This window comes from Anabas testudineus, chromosome 14, assembly GCF_900324465.2.
Source record: "Anabas testudineus chromosome 14, fAnaTes1.2, whole genome shotgun sequence".
NCBI lineage: Eukaryota > Metazoa > Chordata > Actinopteri > Anabantiformes > Anabantidae > Anabas > Anabas testudineus.
The window spans coordinates 7,847,311-7,863,153 of record NC_046623.1 but is presented as its reverse complement, the minus strand read 5'-3'; the positions used below and the strand labels follow the sequence as shown (position 1 = coordinate 7,863,153).

Below are 15,843 nucleotides of genomic sequence, written 5' to 3'. Positions count from 1 at the left end.
ATAATGCCCCTGCTTTCCTTTTTTTCCCACTCCTCCACTGAAAAATCCCATTGCTAAGTCCCTGTTAATAAGCACACATGTGCTTTGGCTTGAGTGGTTTGAGTTCAATGTCTGTTCACCTGCCCCCATCCCCTCCCAGCAGCAGCAGCAAACCCACTGATAGGAACCAGTCACTAGGTGGAGATTCATAGTTATCACCGCTGATAGTGATAGTTATGGGAACAGCCCTAATGAGCCACTTCAGTCCTTTTCTTTTACTGACATGTCAGACTTTAGACTTCAGATATCCTATTAAATAAATGAATCAATATATCAAAATTTGAAAATGTTTCTTCTTGTAAAACATATGGTTGGAATTGTCCATGAGTGGCATCATCCAACAAGAACATTATGTTTTCCCACAAATCAATCAGTAGAGCAGTTTATACAAGGTTGTCATGACTTTAACAAAGTGCCAAAAATAATACATCTGATGAAAGGAGAGTGTCCTGAGATAGTTCTGTTTCCTGTTTAAAGGGTGTCTCAGTACTGTAACGTGGGGTGGTGGGGGTCTTAATGTTGTGTGTGAGTGAGTTAGAGAGAGAGAGAGAGAGAGAGAGAGAGAGGGAGGTGGGAGGAGAGGAAAGGAGAGGGAGCGTGTCTTTATTTCAGTTGAGCTGGAATTTTGTGTATACATGTGTATATAGAAAATGAATGTGGATGAAGGGGTTACTGGCGGACAAGCTGGGTTATCAGCCATTGGCTGCACCTGACTGATCTTTGGACCGGCAGCTCCAATCAGTTACAAAAAAAGACAAGGTAGGAGGAAGCTGTGAATCAAAGAGAGTCAAAGAAAAACTCTGAAGAAGGAGCAACGGCAGGCCGAGCTGTAACAGCTTGATGAGGAAACACTGGAGCTAGAAACTAGAGTAAAACACTGATTGAGCTTTTTTGAGGCACAATAGTCAACCGAAGTTTTTTCTTTTGAGGTTTTGGGGAGGAGAATGGAAGATTTGAGCAGACAGGGAGGGGAGAGCAGAGGCAGGGGTCTGGGAGTAATTGTGGTGACAGCCAGTGCAAGGGGACAAAGACCCATGTGAGACACAGAGGAATTAGAAGATAAAAGACACACAGAAGGGACAGAGAGGGGCTAGCATACCCAAAACTGGACTTCAGCATGGGTATAAAGAGCAAAGCTGCTGCAGCAATCATAGTCCTCCTGCTGTTCCTCGGATCCCTGTGGCTCCGTGAGTATTTCTGCGTTTGAGTGTATGTGTGAATTTGGAGACTGGCAGAAACCTGTAATGTACCTCGATGAACTTGAACATTAACTCAAGGGTGATGGCAAACTCTCTAGGCCCAGATGATGAAATCATGATGCTGCAGTACTCCACTGCTGGGATTATGTTTTCATCTTGGCATGCAGTGCGGTGTGTTCTTACCAGACAATTTAACCTCAGTTTAACCAGACCAAAAACATTTTCCCATTACTGTTTACCAAGTGGTAAAAATGTCAGCACACCTCCAGTCTTGTTTTATTGATTGAACTGCACAGGTTTATTAACTCATGCCTCCTTATCTTTAGCTTAGTAAGCTTTTTTTGTCATATTTATCTAAGGGCTTTATCAACCCACACTCTAAATGTTTGAATAAACATCAATACAAATACTAGTTAAAATAGGCTGCCATTATTCTAAACTCTTACTTACATGAAGATGTGATCATACTTTAAGACACGTTACGATACATCTGAAGGGTTCACTGGCTTTTCGTGCCACTTTATGTGGGTGTTTTTGTGTTTGTTATGATTATTAATCTATACAATCTTGTTTGGAATGCATAGGCTTAGGATCAGCAATGTGTCACATGGTGTGGTGGCTGTGGAGTCAAGTGCTGCACGGTGGTGTAGCCACTTTTTGATTCACCAGAATAATTTCAATAGCATCACAAGAGAAATATTACTGTGTGATTTGACATGTTGTTAGATTTTTGGGGTGTAATAACACAATGTATGACGAGCATTTAGTGCCTTTATTTGCAAAGTACTGTATAAAATACAGTTGTTATTATTGTTAGAAACTGAAGTAGAAAATATGTAACTTTTGTGGTCTGTTCACATTTCAGTCCAAATATTTTATGAATATAAATTTAGGAAATGTTAATAGTGTAACAACTTTTAAACTAGTACAATGAGATCTCTTGCTCTAGATTGGATTAAAGTTAAAGTGCTGCCAGATTTGAGAGACTTGAATCAGATTAAGTGCAAACTTAGCAAAAAGAAAGTATTACAAAAAGTATAAAAGTATGACCAAGGATCTCTGCATCCCCAAAGTAATTCAGTTAGGAAAGTTAAATGTGACTTTTATGACATAGTGACAAAATGAAGTAACATCCCTCTTGGCATTTCTGGCAACAAATACAGTAGGTCACAGTGAGGTTATCAATACATTTCTGACATGAACTGGGTTGTGTTTGAGGAAGACAAGTTTTTTTATTTAATAGTTTTCATGCAGCTTATCTTCTCTGTATAGTAAAATAATGGCATTTGTGAGGAGCATAGGGCCCTGTTGAGTCATGTATGATATGGGAACACATGCCTGATAGTAACAGTGAGTAAACATCAAATGCAAACTAGTGTTGCTCCACTTGGTGTGTATATCAGCAAAATTCAATGCTAATTTAATGTGCAACAACAATAATTCAAGATTTAAAGGAAATTAAGAAAATAATAATTATTATAATATTCAACTGCAGCTCCAGCAGCTTCACCAAACAAAAACTAATTCTACTCTATCTTATTTCAATGTCTCCCAGCAGAAGGGGGTTTGGATTACCACTTGGATTCTTGTTTAAAAGGTTATAATCAGGTGAATAAGGTAAGGAGGACAAGCAAATAATAAACAAGTTTGTCAGTTATGGCATTTCCTCTATGAGGCTGATTTTTTTTAAAGCAGATGGGTAATTTGAATATAGTGATTATTTCTGCTTTTTCTGTTTTTGTCTTCCGTTGATTGCCCCGCATTCACACTCCTCCCATCCCCCCACTGTCAGCTTCACCAGCTGTCCAACAGCAGTGATGCTGATGAGGCTGAAGATCTGCAAGTCCTGAAGATTTGCCCTGGTCAGACCTTCCAGGTGTCACTGCTGCTCTCCCACCTGCTGGCTGCACCAGCCTACACGTCTGACGTCCTCCTGCAGCCCTATCTGTCCAGCTGGGATGAGCTTGTGAAGTATGATCATCAGATTAGGCACAACTGCAGTCAGAGAGAGTAGCAAGTATAAAGTCATTTATGGTTTATGGCATAATCTGGACTCTGGAAGATGATTCACCTTCTTGTGTCTTACTCCTCCAGGTTTATGGATGCTCTTGGTCCGATGGTGGGACTGATATCTAAAGAAATAGAAAGCAAGACCTCTATAATCCGCCAGCTGGCCGTGTTAGCAGAAAAAAACCCAGAAGCAGAGCTGGGCCCAGATGTATACTCAATAAACTCTGTGAGCACAGTCACTGGGAAAAATAAGGTCTCAAAGCACATAGGCGCTTATCACTCTGTGCGCTCTATGATCTGGGTGGAGCTGAACAGAGGTGTGGTGAACTTCCACCACCAGACGGACTCTGGATGCAGGACTCTTCTGCGCCTGCACCGTGCTCTGCTTTGGCTGAAGCTCTTCCTGGAGAAGCTGGCTGAGACACCGGCGACCGGCCACTTCAGGAGTCCTTCAGAGCTGTGTCGTGAGGCCTATCAGAACACCCTTGCAATGCACCACACCTGGTTCGTGCGCAGGGCAGCTGAGCTGGCCTTCATTGCCTTGCCGGAAAGGGGTTTCTTCTTCAGGCTAGTGTGTGTGCAGAACCAGGAGGGGTTGCGCACAATCCTCAACAGAGTGGCTCGGGCCATTGGAGAGGTTTATGACAGGACGCAGAAAGCCCTGGAGGAAAATGGCATGCTGGACTTGCCATAGAAAGGAGAATAACAGACTGGACATACACTTTCCACAAATTCTGCCCTGTCCTTATGCATTCCTGCATCTAATGTGTAGTTACCAAGACTGTTTCTTCAGCTGCACATGTTTGTGTCTTGATTTTCTTCCTAACTAAAGTCCTATGTTAACAATCAGCTAATGAAAATCACTTTCAGGCAACTGACAATGAGTGGCATTAAGACTGGCTAAATGCAGAAAATCAATATGAGCTGCACAAAAACACTATAAGGTGCTTCAAAGGAACTGTAGTATGTATTGGGAGTATACATGTCCCAGTATTACATCTCTTTTTTTTTTAAAGAATATATTATATACTGTATTAAAGCTCCAACGTCCTAATTTAACTGAGGATTATATGTTTACTCAAAGTGTGTGGAATCAGGAGAATATGTGTATGCATCCGTCACTGGCCCATTTCTTGACTAGACTATTTAAAACTCAAAAGTACCTCTAATGCAACATAATCCCGTCTTTTTTTTTCTGTCCCTGCACTATGTGCTCTCTCTTTCTGAGGAGGAGACAGTGAAGAAAAGAGAGATAAGGACAGAGCCTGAAGCCACAGAGTGAACAGGAGACAAGAGCTGGTTGAAGGTCAGCAAGCGGAAGTACACTTCAGTTCTAATCTTGTCACACAGTTGGCAGCAGGCTACATAACGACAACTCCGAAGGAAGAAAATCCATAAAATGATTCAAATATTTTTTTAACTTGGATCAATAATTATGTATACGTATTACTTTGATCAGAAAAAAATATTTACTGTATAAGAATCCAGCCAACAGTTTACCCTGTGAAACGTTGTGGTACTTCTAGGACGTATTTGTCTTGTCACACACGACAACTAACCTTGAAACACAAGATCACCACACACACAAGAACACATGATTATTATGTTACATAATAAGATAGACTCTTTTGGATATTTTGTATTTCACTTTCTGTTATGTACCAGTGTGTGCTCACAGGTTAACACTGGTACCCTCTTGTGCTGTAGGCTGCAAGGATTATGGTGAGTGAATGGGATTACATAAGATTACATCCACCACTTGCGATGTTGGCAGGCTTCTTTTTCCATCCCCTACAAAGGGAATATTAGATTTGACTACATTTTGATTCAATAATAAGCCTTAATTAAATGATCCACATAGGCATAACAGCAATCCCTTTAATCTTCGTGTCTGTCATTGAATAACGAACCTCTTCCCGTCTCTGATGATGACACCAAACACTAAAGCAAAGTTGACTGAGAGGCAGAGGCAAAAACAAATTTTGAGTCTGAGTTTCCTTAAATGACATTTATTTATTTTCTCTATCTTGTTTTGCAATAAACATGAGCAAAAATATACATACAGTAAGAGCAAAAAATAAAGATCCAGAATAGAATCATCATCCTTTTGGTCAAATGAGGGGATTAGATGGAGGTCAGAAGGTTTACTGAAATCATTTCTCATTTGAAACATGAATTGTTGACTCTCTCTGACATTCAATTTGGGCCCTTTTGCAGTTGACGGTTTTGTACTTGAACGTTCTCTGAAAGCACAGCTCATTCTGCTTTATTTACCACATCATCACTTTACTTTTAACGATGGTGTCTTGATTCTGATACAAAGACAGTGGACAGGACTCAAACGGTGACACATCACATTACATTGAAACTAAAATATTTCCAACCAAGCTGTTAACATCTTGCCATTCATTGTATTAAATCGTGAAAACCTACCAGGTAGCACCCATTGTATTATACACAAGCTTATGCATTCTGTCCTTTTTACAACAAAATAGCAATAAAAATACTCTTTTATAAACAAAACAATAGTGTTCATCTTATTCCACAATGGCTAATTTGCCTTAATGTGATATTCATATGTTGTTTCCTTATTCTTCTTTCATTTAGATGATATATATTGCAATAATTTTGTAGCCTTACCAATAAACACATCATACAGCCACAGAAGAAATAAATATATTGCTTTTTAGGATATCTCCAAGCCATCACAGTGGGATAAGTGGAGATAATAGGGACTAGGATTCTGTGACACTGGGGAACAACACTGTCTGTCCACCAGGAGGCACTGTTATGTTTGTAGTGACACATGATCCTTTTGTGCGTATTATCATTAAAATTATATAAGAATAAGCCTTTTAATAACACATGGTCTGTTGCCCTGCACCTGGATCCTTCAGTATCTAAGATCAGCTCAAATAAATAAAATTTCAACTGCTATGAAGGTCTTTGGCTGAAGAACTAATTTTCACATGAGCAAATGAAAAACAAGTATGTCCAATTACATAAGTATTTGTTTACTTGTGATGTAAAAGGTTTTTTTAATGTAATAATAATTGGAAAAAGTACAATAGAATGTACTGGAAAATGCAAAATGAATAAACCTAGCTTTAGTCCTGGAAAATAGTGAACTGTGTGTGACGCCAGCGGGAGGAGGAGCAACATAGTAGGGTAAAGAAGTTCAGACTGCCGGCTCTGGATTACCAGATTAAGAGGTTCCTGTGAAATTAAGTAACAGTTGTAAGAATGCCAGAAGAGAGATATGTTGAAGCTGCTCGGTGGACAGCCACAAAAAGTAAAAATGAGCCTCAGATGAACGTTAGGGTAAATCATCATCATGAATAACCCTTAGCTATAGATCACATTAGATCTACGCTTCTTTCTTTGTCTAGTTTGGATTGACACAATGAGCTCTTCCTTAGACCTCTGTGAGATATTTGATAGCATAGTGAGAAACGCATTGCGCTGAGAGAAATTAAGAGATGGAGTTGGGCCAAACCTTAATGTGAGCAAACAGATGCTTGTGTTCCACATTTGCTCCAATTACAGTACATGGCAGAAGCAAAGTCGCATTGCTACAGTTTTGTAGCTGTGCCAAGGTAATGTGTGTGAGTTTAAAAGTGTGACTCCACAGATTTCTACAGCCAATACTTGCAGGTGTTCCTTCCAATTTTTGGGGCTGATATACTGCACAATGAATGCGTAAACTGCTCCAGTACCAAACTCAGACATGATTAATGAATTTTAAAGAGGTTGGTTTGTCTTGTTGTCATGGTGGCTTTGCTGTCAGCCTGATTCATATAGAACAACAATAAAAAATTGATAAACAAACAGAAAAACATTCTGCTTTCTTCATTTCCTTCTGGTCTATAAAACAAAACGGATGCACTAACAGCTCACATAATCAAGACTCTAGTCACCTCACAAAGAAGTTGTAATCTATTTTAATATCCTGGATGAATATTTTAGATGATATTAATAAGTAAGAATAAAATGACAGGAACAAACACAAAATGTTCTACATCCATCTCCTCCAAAACTGTACATACATGAATTAATTCAACTCAGCTTCCACAAAAAAAAAAACGAGAGAAAACAACACACTCCCAGTGCAAATCAATACAAAATATGACAGCAGCATCTATTTCTGATATATACACATATATATATGAAATAGATGCAAAACACACAAACACCTCAAATATTTATCTTTAAATTAATGAAAAGATTGAGACACAAGATAATGATTCTTGGTTTTAACATTAAGAATAAAACGATTGTGACAAGGAATCTAATGTTATTGGGAGTAATTATGCTTCACATGGTAGGATAAAATGGTTAATAGCTACAGGTAGTCTGAAAGCCGGGGAGATAAAGATGAATTTAGCCACTAACTGTCTGAAAATTTGGGGGGTAAAAAGAAAATTTTGACTGAAGATAATGTTAAGCATGACTGATCATGTACTCATTTCTATTATAGTTCATTTGGCATCATTGTTTTGACCATTCCCAGCAACCCAAAAACCCACACCTGCTTCATACGCTGTTCTCAGTTCAACCCAACCAGCGTGAATATCAAATGACATCAAATAATGATCATTTAATAGACGTCCTCTCGTCTGAAGAATGGACTCAAGCATTCGTAATGAATGCCACTTAATGACTATTGCACATTGCATGCAACTTCCCGACCTACAGGATGAGATGGGAACTGTGAATGGAATACACACACAAACACACACAATCACACACACTCTTAAAGGTTTAGACCTCTACTGTAAATACTACTTTTTTTGTTTGTATGTTTGTTTGTTTTATCTTTTTGGAAATAGCTAACTTACTAAATGCTGATGTCAAAACACTGCTCCTGTTGTATGTGAGGTTGAAAACATTACTGTGAGGTTCCTCCTGGTGGTCAGTGGTTTAACATTAACCTTATTTCACACTTAGTGGAGAGGTGGGGCACCGGGGCCTCCTGCGCTCATAGCACACATAAGACAATACACACATGCAAAATGGCTTCACCTCTGCATCCATCCATCAAGATATGCAAGTCTGTTGGATTAATCTTTTGAGTGCAACAAAATAGACATACTAATAGAAGGTTATGATACCGTATAAATATTGGAGATATACACATTTTGTATTTGTAATTTGTGTATATTCATATATAGAGGAGTACTCTATAAGGAGGCAGCAGGAGGGGAGCAGCAAAATAGTGGTAATGTTGCTGATCCTTGCAAACTTTGACAACACTTTCATGTCCTTTATATCCTCTAGTTTGTCATGCAGTATAAATAGGTTTCACCTCAAACTAATTTACAGAAAAGAATTGATCCCAAAGCTCACAGACAGAAATAATGACAGGATTAGCACCCTTTTATTCTTGCTTTATCTCTTAACATAACCAGATAATTTCCCAAAACATTTCCGGGTTGTAAACGAATCCTACAAAGGGTGTGAATACTGCAATTTGTTTCTGTGCATGTGCAATGCTGCAGAAAATAAAGAAAGTAGTTTTCAGGAGAGGCCAAAAGGTCAATCTAGTTATTAGAGTTGATCCTCAGCTTGAAAGACACTCTTCCAGCAAACTTGTCTCTTTCACTTCCCTCAGGGATGTTGTTGGCATTGATCTTGCACTCAATGTTGACATCTTCATTGTGAGTAATATTAAGGAACTTGACTGCAACCAAAGGCTGAGAGTAGTTTACCTGCAAAAAAACAAACATACAAACAAAAAAACAGTTCTAACAACACCTTTAAACACAGGAGAGTGTTTTCTGTCTGGCACATTTAATGAAGAATTTGTAAAGGCAACGTTAACAAAACAAAATATTTTTGAAGCCCAATCTTACCTGAGCTTTCTTGCCATAGTAAGGGTAGTACATAAGATTGAAAGTCCCATTTGGAGGGTAGTACGCCAACTCTCCAATTTTGTCAGAATCTTCTCTCTGAAGGGGAAAAAAACACTTCATCAGTTACACCCTGAATAATCACTTCATATATGTGGGAGAAGAGGAGGTAAGCCTCTGTAATCTCCTTCTTTTCTCCAAATCTCATTTCCCAACATGTCCATCATCTATTTCTGCAGTCTATTTAATTCCAAATGCCTCATCATCTGCACATATAACTACCCAAGACTACTTCTATGTATGTGTAAATATATTCTACAGTACACACACAGGTTCTCTCCTGTTTCTTACCCATTCATCTTTGCCAACTTTGTACCTCTGTGAATATGCATGTGAAAGGAACGCAACAGAAAAAGGAGGGGAGCCGGAACATACAAAGGTAGTGTAAATGACAAAATGGCATGCAACACAGACATGACTGTTGAGTCAATACAAACACAGACATGAAAAGAAAATGGAGTGAGTGACAGGTGGTATATTGCAGATGAGAGTGAGGCACAATAGCTATGAATGGGCTGAAATCCAAATTGTTTTGTTAAGCCTTTCATGGTGAAAGACAAAAAGGGATTACCTTTGCGCCACAGGTGACATACGGAGCCTGTCCATTATTTCCTGGCAGCATCCCAATCACCTGGTGAGAGAGAAACACAACACACATCCAGCATCATCTACATTTCACTCTTACATAAGCTGCATACCAGTGTTTTGAACTGCTATAATATATGACAATAAATGACAACCAATCTTATCATCCCAGTCAATCCACGTCTCCTAGCAACAGCATCCATTTCCCATCCCTCTTCCTTTTTCATACCCGATTCAGCTTGATGATGATGCATGGCTTGCCATCCTGGTATCCATAGTAACGCTTATCGATTCCAGAGCACTCCCCCAGGATGGTGCGGTTGAACTGACAGGAGCGCTTTGGGTTGTTCTTTACATCACCGCTGTCCTCCTGCAGGAAGTACTGGTCTGGGGTGCATTCAGCGTTTTTCTGGGCCTGGATTGAATCGTTGTAGGCTGCATGAGAGGAGAGCAAGGGTGCATTTTATTTTGTTAGTAAGGGCTTATGACTCGGCTGCAACCCTAGTGCGGGGCAATCTCCCATCTGCTCACTATGAAGGAATTATCTCTTATTTGGTAAAAACAATTCATTCTGGGTCACCAGATAATCCACTGCAGTAAATCTTTTCGAGTCACTGTAGGAGGGACTGAGAGCCTACTTACGTGCTAGAAACTTGTCCAGGATCTGAGTGTACGAGTCCCAGCTCTCAGTGTTCTGGACTGTATAGACAATCTCGAAAGTCTCATCTGCTTTGGGTCTAATCACCATGCCTGTGAGTGGCAGAGACACAGCAGGGAGTTCAGGACAATGTGGCAGAGACTGTGACATGCGTTCATGCAGTTTGTATCATTAGTTACTGCACCTGGTGTGGCAAGCCTGTCTTGCCAGGTTGGTTTGTGGTCATCCAAAGTCTGCAGCATGACATACATGGTGAGTGCAAATAAGCCAGCCAGGAAGATATAGAAAACTAAATAGAAGAGAAGAATAAGACCTGCAGACAAAAGAGAAGAGAGAGCTATATCAATAATATGCAATGTCAGTAAATATGGTCTTAACAGTTCTGCAATAGCCTTATCATAAAAATATAAGAAAGCAAGCAAACAATTTCACACATGTAATTAAACAAAAAACAAAAAAACAACAACAACAAAAAAAACATATTAGAGATAAATGTGTCTCACAAATTCTGAGCATGGCTCAATATGTTCATATTGTCAAGTATCTCGCTACACCCACACACGGACGGATTACAACAGAATGGGTGTCTGGACAGAGACATGTAAAAGCCCCCCACACATGTTATCAGAGCAATACCTACAGTACAATGAAAGAGACACAAGGTGACTACAAACCTTGCAGCTAGTGTGCAGCCATTTTGTGTCTCTTTGACATTTTCCTTTTTTTTTTTAAAATGGCCTGATTCCAGTGGGGCCTTTCAGTAATCCATGATGCACCTACAGAATATGACTACTATGCTGTTGCTCACTAGCTAGACGAGTAACATGTTCAGTTAAACTATATGCTACATTAACATTGTAGGTTGTTATTTGCAGCGTTGAGAAAAAGCCTTTACATCAATTTAATTTTAATATCTGCTCAATATGATTATTAAATACATACAGTAAAACAGTCTTTGTAACATCTACTGTTGTATAAAAGAATAAAATGACAACATGTTGAAACAACAAGTCAGTGACAATTAGGTAATACATAATCTGCACAACCTATGAACCTTCCACTATCATTACATTTAATTAAACAATATGTGTATAAAGATAATTACATATGTACTGAACTCGTAGAGAAGCTTTCACTTCTAAGTTGCTTGTCGTTACATGCTGCTTGCTTGAAAGAGGAATAAGCAGTGTGCAGACCAAACCTTTACTATTTTACTGTGTATTCTGTAAAAAAACAATGACTTTTGATCCCTTTTTTCATTTGTGATTATTGCTTAATCCAGACCTCTACATTTTACAGCACAACTGTTGAGCTGTGGTGACTGTGCATTGCAGTAAAAGGCTTTTGGTTTATGCATGAAGGATACATTAGAGTAACCTCTGCAATGGTAAGTAAGTGCAGACCATTTAACGACTGCTGTAGCAAACAAACACAGTCTTACGTACAAAAAAATCTGAATCCATAATGGAATTGCTTCATTTGAATTAAATGTTGCTGCTGTGTTGTGTCTGGCCACTTTCTGACCAATACAGACTGGGCAGTTAATCCACATTAAATTACAGGCGCTTCATTCCATCTGCAACATCTGCCTCTCCCTCTCTCAATCACAGATGAACAACTGTCCTTCACATACTTACAATATTATATTATTAATGTCACATTGTGGTCTAAAATTACATCATATTTTTGTCAATTAATGGTCAAAACCTAACCTCCACTGTATGTTAATGCTTGGTTTTTTCACATTCTTGCATGCGTCTTCCTTGCTAATGCTTGACTACAATCAGCCTCAAAGCCTGAAACATTGTGATTTAACGTGGATTGAATAGCTGGTCGTTGACCATTTTCATTATAGAGTTGCTCTGTCCACAGACCAGGACGACTGATGACAGAGGGGATACAGTTGTAGGAAGACATCTCTGGAGCCTGGGCCATGGGGCAAGCAAATGTTATCACTAGGTCGATGTCATAAGCACTGTCGTTTTTTATTTCTGATGAATGCTTTACACCTTTAATGGTTTCATCGAAACTTTACTTACTTGTTTCACTGTCTAAAATCAATAAAGAAATTCTCTGTTACATCATATAATGCCTCCATAGGTTGATTCCTCTCTTAAAAAGCCCCAACACAATTACCCACTGATTGGATGTTTCCCTATAGGACTCATTAGATACCTTTGAAGCAGCTGTTTTGGCTTGTCTCTTACATAGAGAGCAGGAAAACATGAACAGCATTTTCTGTGACACATCCCCCATTTTAAGTCACAACACCTGAGGCCAGCACTGGGTAGCAGCTGACCCTGTGCTTCTGCTGGATGGCCCCCAGCATGGAGCTCACTCGCTCTGTCAGCAGACTCAGTGCTGCATCTGCCTCCTACAGCCATGCTTGGAAAAATCCATAACAAAATGTCAAGGAAAAGCTTCTCCACGGGGGGGCACCCGTAGTAGGTATGTATATATATATATATATATATATATATATATATATATATGTGTGTGTGTGTTTGTGTGTGTGTGTTTTCTGTTTTTTATCGGTTTTGTTTTTTTTTCCTTACAATTTAGTTTCAAATGAATGAATGAATGACTGAGCAAGATTGGCGTGTGCATTCCATCTGTAGCATGGAAAAAACCCAAGCTGAGTCATTAAAAATATACAGAGTCAGGCTCCAGGCCCCGTACCGAGCCGGAGGCACTACACTGAGTGAGGAATCAGAGACAAGATGTGACTGCAAAAAAGTGTTTACGTGTTTTTCTCTGTCATCTAGAGGGGATGTTGTGCTAACCGCAAATATGACACCACCCAGGGGACAGTGGATGTGCACACGCACATGCATACAGGGTCAAGCGTGACGGCTTTCCCCCTGGCAAAGAGGGTGTTAGGTTTAGAGTCTGCCCTCTCAGCCCACGTTGGTGATGGACAGTGAAGCATCTCTCTTTCACCCTGGTTTTGTTCGCAGATGGCAGTTGAAAGCACAGAACAAAAGCGCAGGGCGGGATGGTTCAGCATCCTGTTCTTTCTTCAGTGGTAATGGCAGGAGGTGTCTCTTTTCATTCAGAATTAATTAGGAGGACATGCTGTTCAATTGCTTATAAATTGGTGATCAAACAGACCTCTGAACTAAAAATGAAAAGGTCTGGTGAGACAATAGTTAGCTCTGAGCTGTGAATCTTTTCCTGTCAAAGTAATTATTATCTTGTATGTAGTGTGTAATTTTATATGATGATTTTGTTCCGTATTGAGCCCATTAATAAGACTCTTTTCCTATGTTACACTAAGCGCCTTTTGTTGTTTTGGAAGTGGGAAGTGCAGAACACTTAATTAGTTCTGTTTTAAATAGAAGCATTTGTCGGCCATATTTGCCTGGTGTCAGATGGCAGCAATGTAGCATCAAAATTACAGTGTGTTACTTCATCACGAAGATTTCAATGTCATTACAGCTCTTTACACAAAGCAGGCCACACAAGGAAGTGTTCTGTGTTTTAACCTCAAAGAAACCTTTGATCCAAGGCTCTGAATGCACATTACACTGCCTGAAATAAGTGCAACAAACAAATCTGTCTATTATAAACTTGATTTTCTTGCCTTTTTGTCATTGCATGGTGAGATAACATGTTATTGCAAATGGATGGATAGATAATGATGTGCAGTCAAACAAATGGAAGTAGAAGTACAGTACAAATAGTGTATGCATCAATGAGGAAGACCTACATGCAATGGCTAACTACAGAAATAGCCTAATTACCAAGCCTTAGAGAGCACAGCTTAAAAAGGCCACCAGACCTCAAAGCACCTGGGACACACTGTGCAGGATTAAGTTGTACACTGTGGGAGGATTCCAGCAAAGAAAGCTCCGGTCAGTGATTCCAACTCGGCACAAGCCGTACAATGTCCATTCACAGAACATGATCACCAATATACAATAATCTTATATATATAATATAAGTAAAATGACTTTCATGATTATTCCAACTACAAAAAAAGCTTCAGTGTTGTCATAAATAATGGAAAAAATCCAAAATAGTTCTTTAAAGTGATTTACTTTGCTAGAACATCCTGAAATGATACCTTCGCCAGTCAGCCAATGAAGACATTAGATTAGGATTAAATCCCTCAGTGATTTAGAGGCACTGGGAGGGGCTGGGTTGGAGGTGATACAAATAGCATTTGGCCCTGGGCTTTGCTCAGATTAAAATGCTCCAATGTCATCGGAACAGAGCCATATGTGCTATGCTATCATTTCATCAGTCTTGAAATAGTTACAGGCTGGCTTTAGATAAGAAAAGATCCCAATATGTGACTATAATACTATTGTGTTAAACCGAGACTTGGATTGGATCTTCAAAATCCAATCAAAAAGAAATGGCCTTATTATAAACATTCGTTAGATAAAGCTACAGGAATATAGAGCAACTCATACTGTACTTCAGTGAGCCATCTCCCTAGAAAAAAAATCCTCTGTCCAGCCGAATTCATATGGAGACTGGTTAAAGCTGATTACATGCACTTCGCAACAGAGAGGAACCGCTTTCAGCAACGATGCGGTAATCTATCAAATTTAAATGCACAGAAAAAAAGACCATATGCCTCCACCCTTATGTTAAGCGCATTGCGCAGGGATACCAGTGCCATAAATTAATAAATAAAGACAGAAACTAGGCAGGAGGAGATTTCTTTTTTTTTTTTTTTCCGCCGGCTTCCACAGCAGCGGTGCCGCATTTTAGATTTCAGCACCAGGCTCGAGTGGACAGCGACAGTCGGTTCAGAACCTGGACGCTGAGAGAAAATCATCAGCTCAAACTCCATTTAGATTATATTATATTATATTATATCATATTATATATTACACACACACACACACACACACACACACACACACACACATATATATATAGAACATGTAGTGCGGCTTTTTAAGCCTAGGGAACGGATTTGCTGCAGTGCTGTATCTGTATCTGTCTCTGTCTCTGGATGGATGGTACTCACCCCAGCTGCTCGCCGTCCTGCCCAGAAACTCCCTCGTCCTCGGATTCCATATAAACTCCTTCCACTGGCCTTTTTCTCCATCCTTTGCCATTTTGTCATAAAAGATGGGACCTCTAGTAAATGCACCCTAATGGCCCTAGCACAGAGCGAAACGGCGACGGACAGCCCTCCTGTACCACCGTGACGACGGGAACGAGCGAGGGTATTAAAGATGTCTGCTGCCCCGAACGGACGGAAATCACAGGAAAAATCCTGCTGCAGCTTTAGCCTAGCCTTGCTAATATAGAGGCAGCGGTCCAACACTCAGCACAAACCGACTAAGTGCCCTCTTGTCTGCATGCCGCAGAGTTTTGATGAGTGGTGCAGAAATCTAGTGACACTGCGGTAAAGCACTCTCTCCGCCTCTCTCTACATGCACCCCCCCTCTCCATCCCCTCCCCCCGTGTACTCCATCACCGG

The 15,843-nt window shown here is 39.8% G+C and overlaps 2 protein-coding genes across 4 annotated transcripts; one reads left to right on the top strand and one right to left on the bottom strand.

Moving 5' to 3' along the window:
- Window positions 1-813: 813 nt before the first annotated feature.
- On the top strand, window positions 814-5,599 carry gltpd2 (glycolipid transfer protein domain containing 2). 3 transcript variants are annotated; one of them, XM_026373454.1, is made up of 4 exons: window positions 814-1,226; window positions 2,797-2,855; window positions 3,031-3,209; window positions 3,333-5,599. In XM_026373454.1, the coding sequence occupies exons 1-4, from the start codon at window positions 1,157-1,159 to the stop codon at window positions 3,940-3,942; spliced, it is 918 nt and encodes a 305-aa protein (XP_026229239.1). In that variant the 5' UTR covers window positions 814-1,156; the 3' UTR covers window positions 3,943-5,599. The 3 variants fall into 3 exon arrangements, with proteins under 3 accessions (XP_026229239.1, XP_026229240.1, XP_026229238.1); XM_026373455.1 differs by having other exon boundaries at window positions 2,794-2,846; XM_026373453.1 differs by having other exon boundaries at window positions 2,794-2,855.
- Window positions 5,600-5,740: 141 nt separating this feature from the next.
- Window positions 5,741-15,781, bottom strand: atp1b2b (ATPase Na+/K+ transporting subunit beta 2b). The gene is made up of 7 exons (XM_026373456.1): window positions 15,385-15,781; window positions 10,585-10,713; window positions 10,385-10,492; window positions 9,972-10,177; window positions 9,729-9,788; window positions 9,101-9,196; window positions 5,741-8,956 (listed from the first exon to the last, which is right to left on the bottom strand). The coding sequence occupies exons 1-7, from the start codon at window positions 15,473-15,475 to the stop codon at window positions 8,789-8,791; spliced, it is 858 nt and encodes a 285-aa protein (XP_026229241.1). The 5' UTR covers window positions 15,476-15,781; the 3' UTR covers window positions 5,741-8,788.
- Between the last annotated feature and the right edge of the window lie 62 nt (window positions 15,782-15,843).

Coding starts and splice junctions, on each gene's coding strand:
- gltpd2 (XM_026373453.1), top strand. CDS start 1,157: ATGGGTATAAAGAGCAAAGCTGCTGCAGCAATCATAGTCCTCCTGCTG. Junction 1,227..2,793: donor CCTCGGATCCCTGTGGCTCC/GTGAGTATTTCT, acceptor AATGTCTCCCAG/CAGAAGGGGGTTTGGATTAC. Junction 2,856..3,030: donor GTTATAATCAGGTGAATAAG/GTAAGGAGGACA, acceptor CCCCACTGTCAG/CTTCACCAGCTGTCCAACAG.
- atp1b2b (XM_026373456.1), bottom strand. CDS start 15,475: ATGGCAAAGGATGGAGAAAAAGGCCAGTGGAAGGAGTTTATATGGAAT. Junction 10,493..10,584: donor AGACAGGCTTGCCACACCAG/GTGCAGTAACTA, acceptor TGCCACTCACAG/GCATGGTGATTAGACCCAAA. Junction 9,789..9,971: donor TCATCATCAAGCTGAATCGG/GTATGAAAAAGG, acceptor CTCTCTCACCAG/GTGATTGGGATGCTGCCAGG.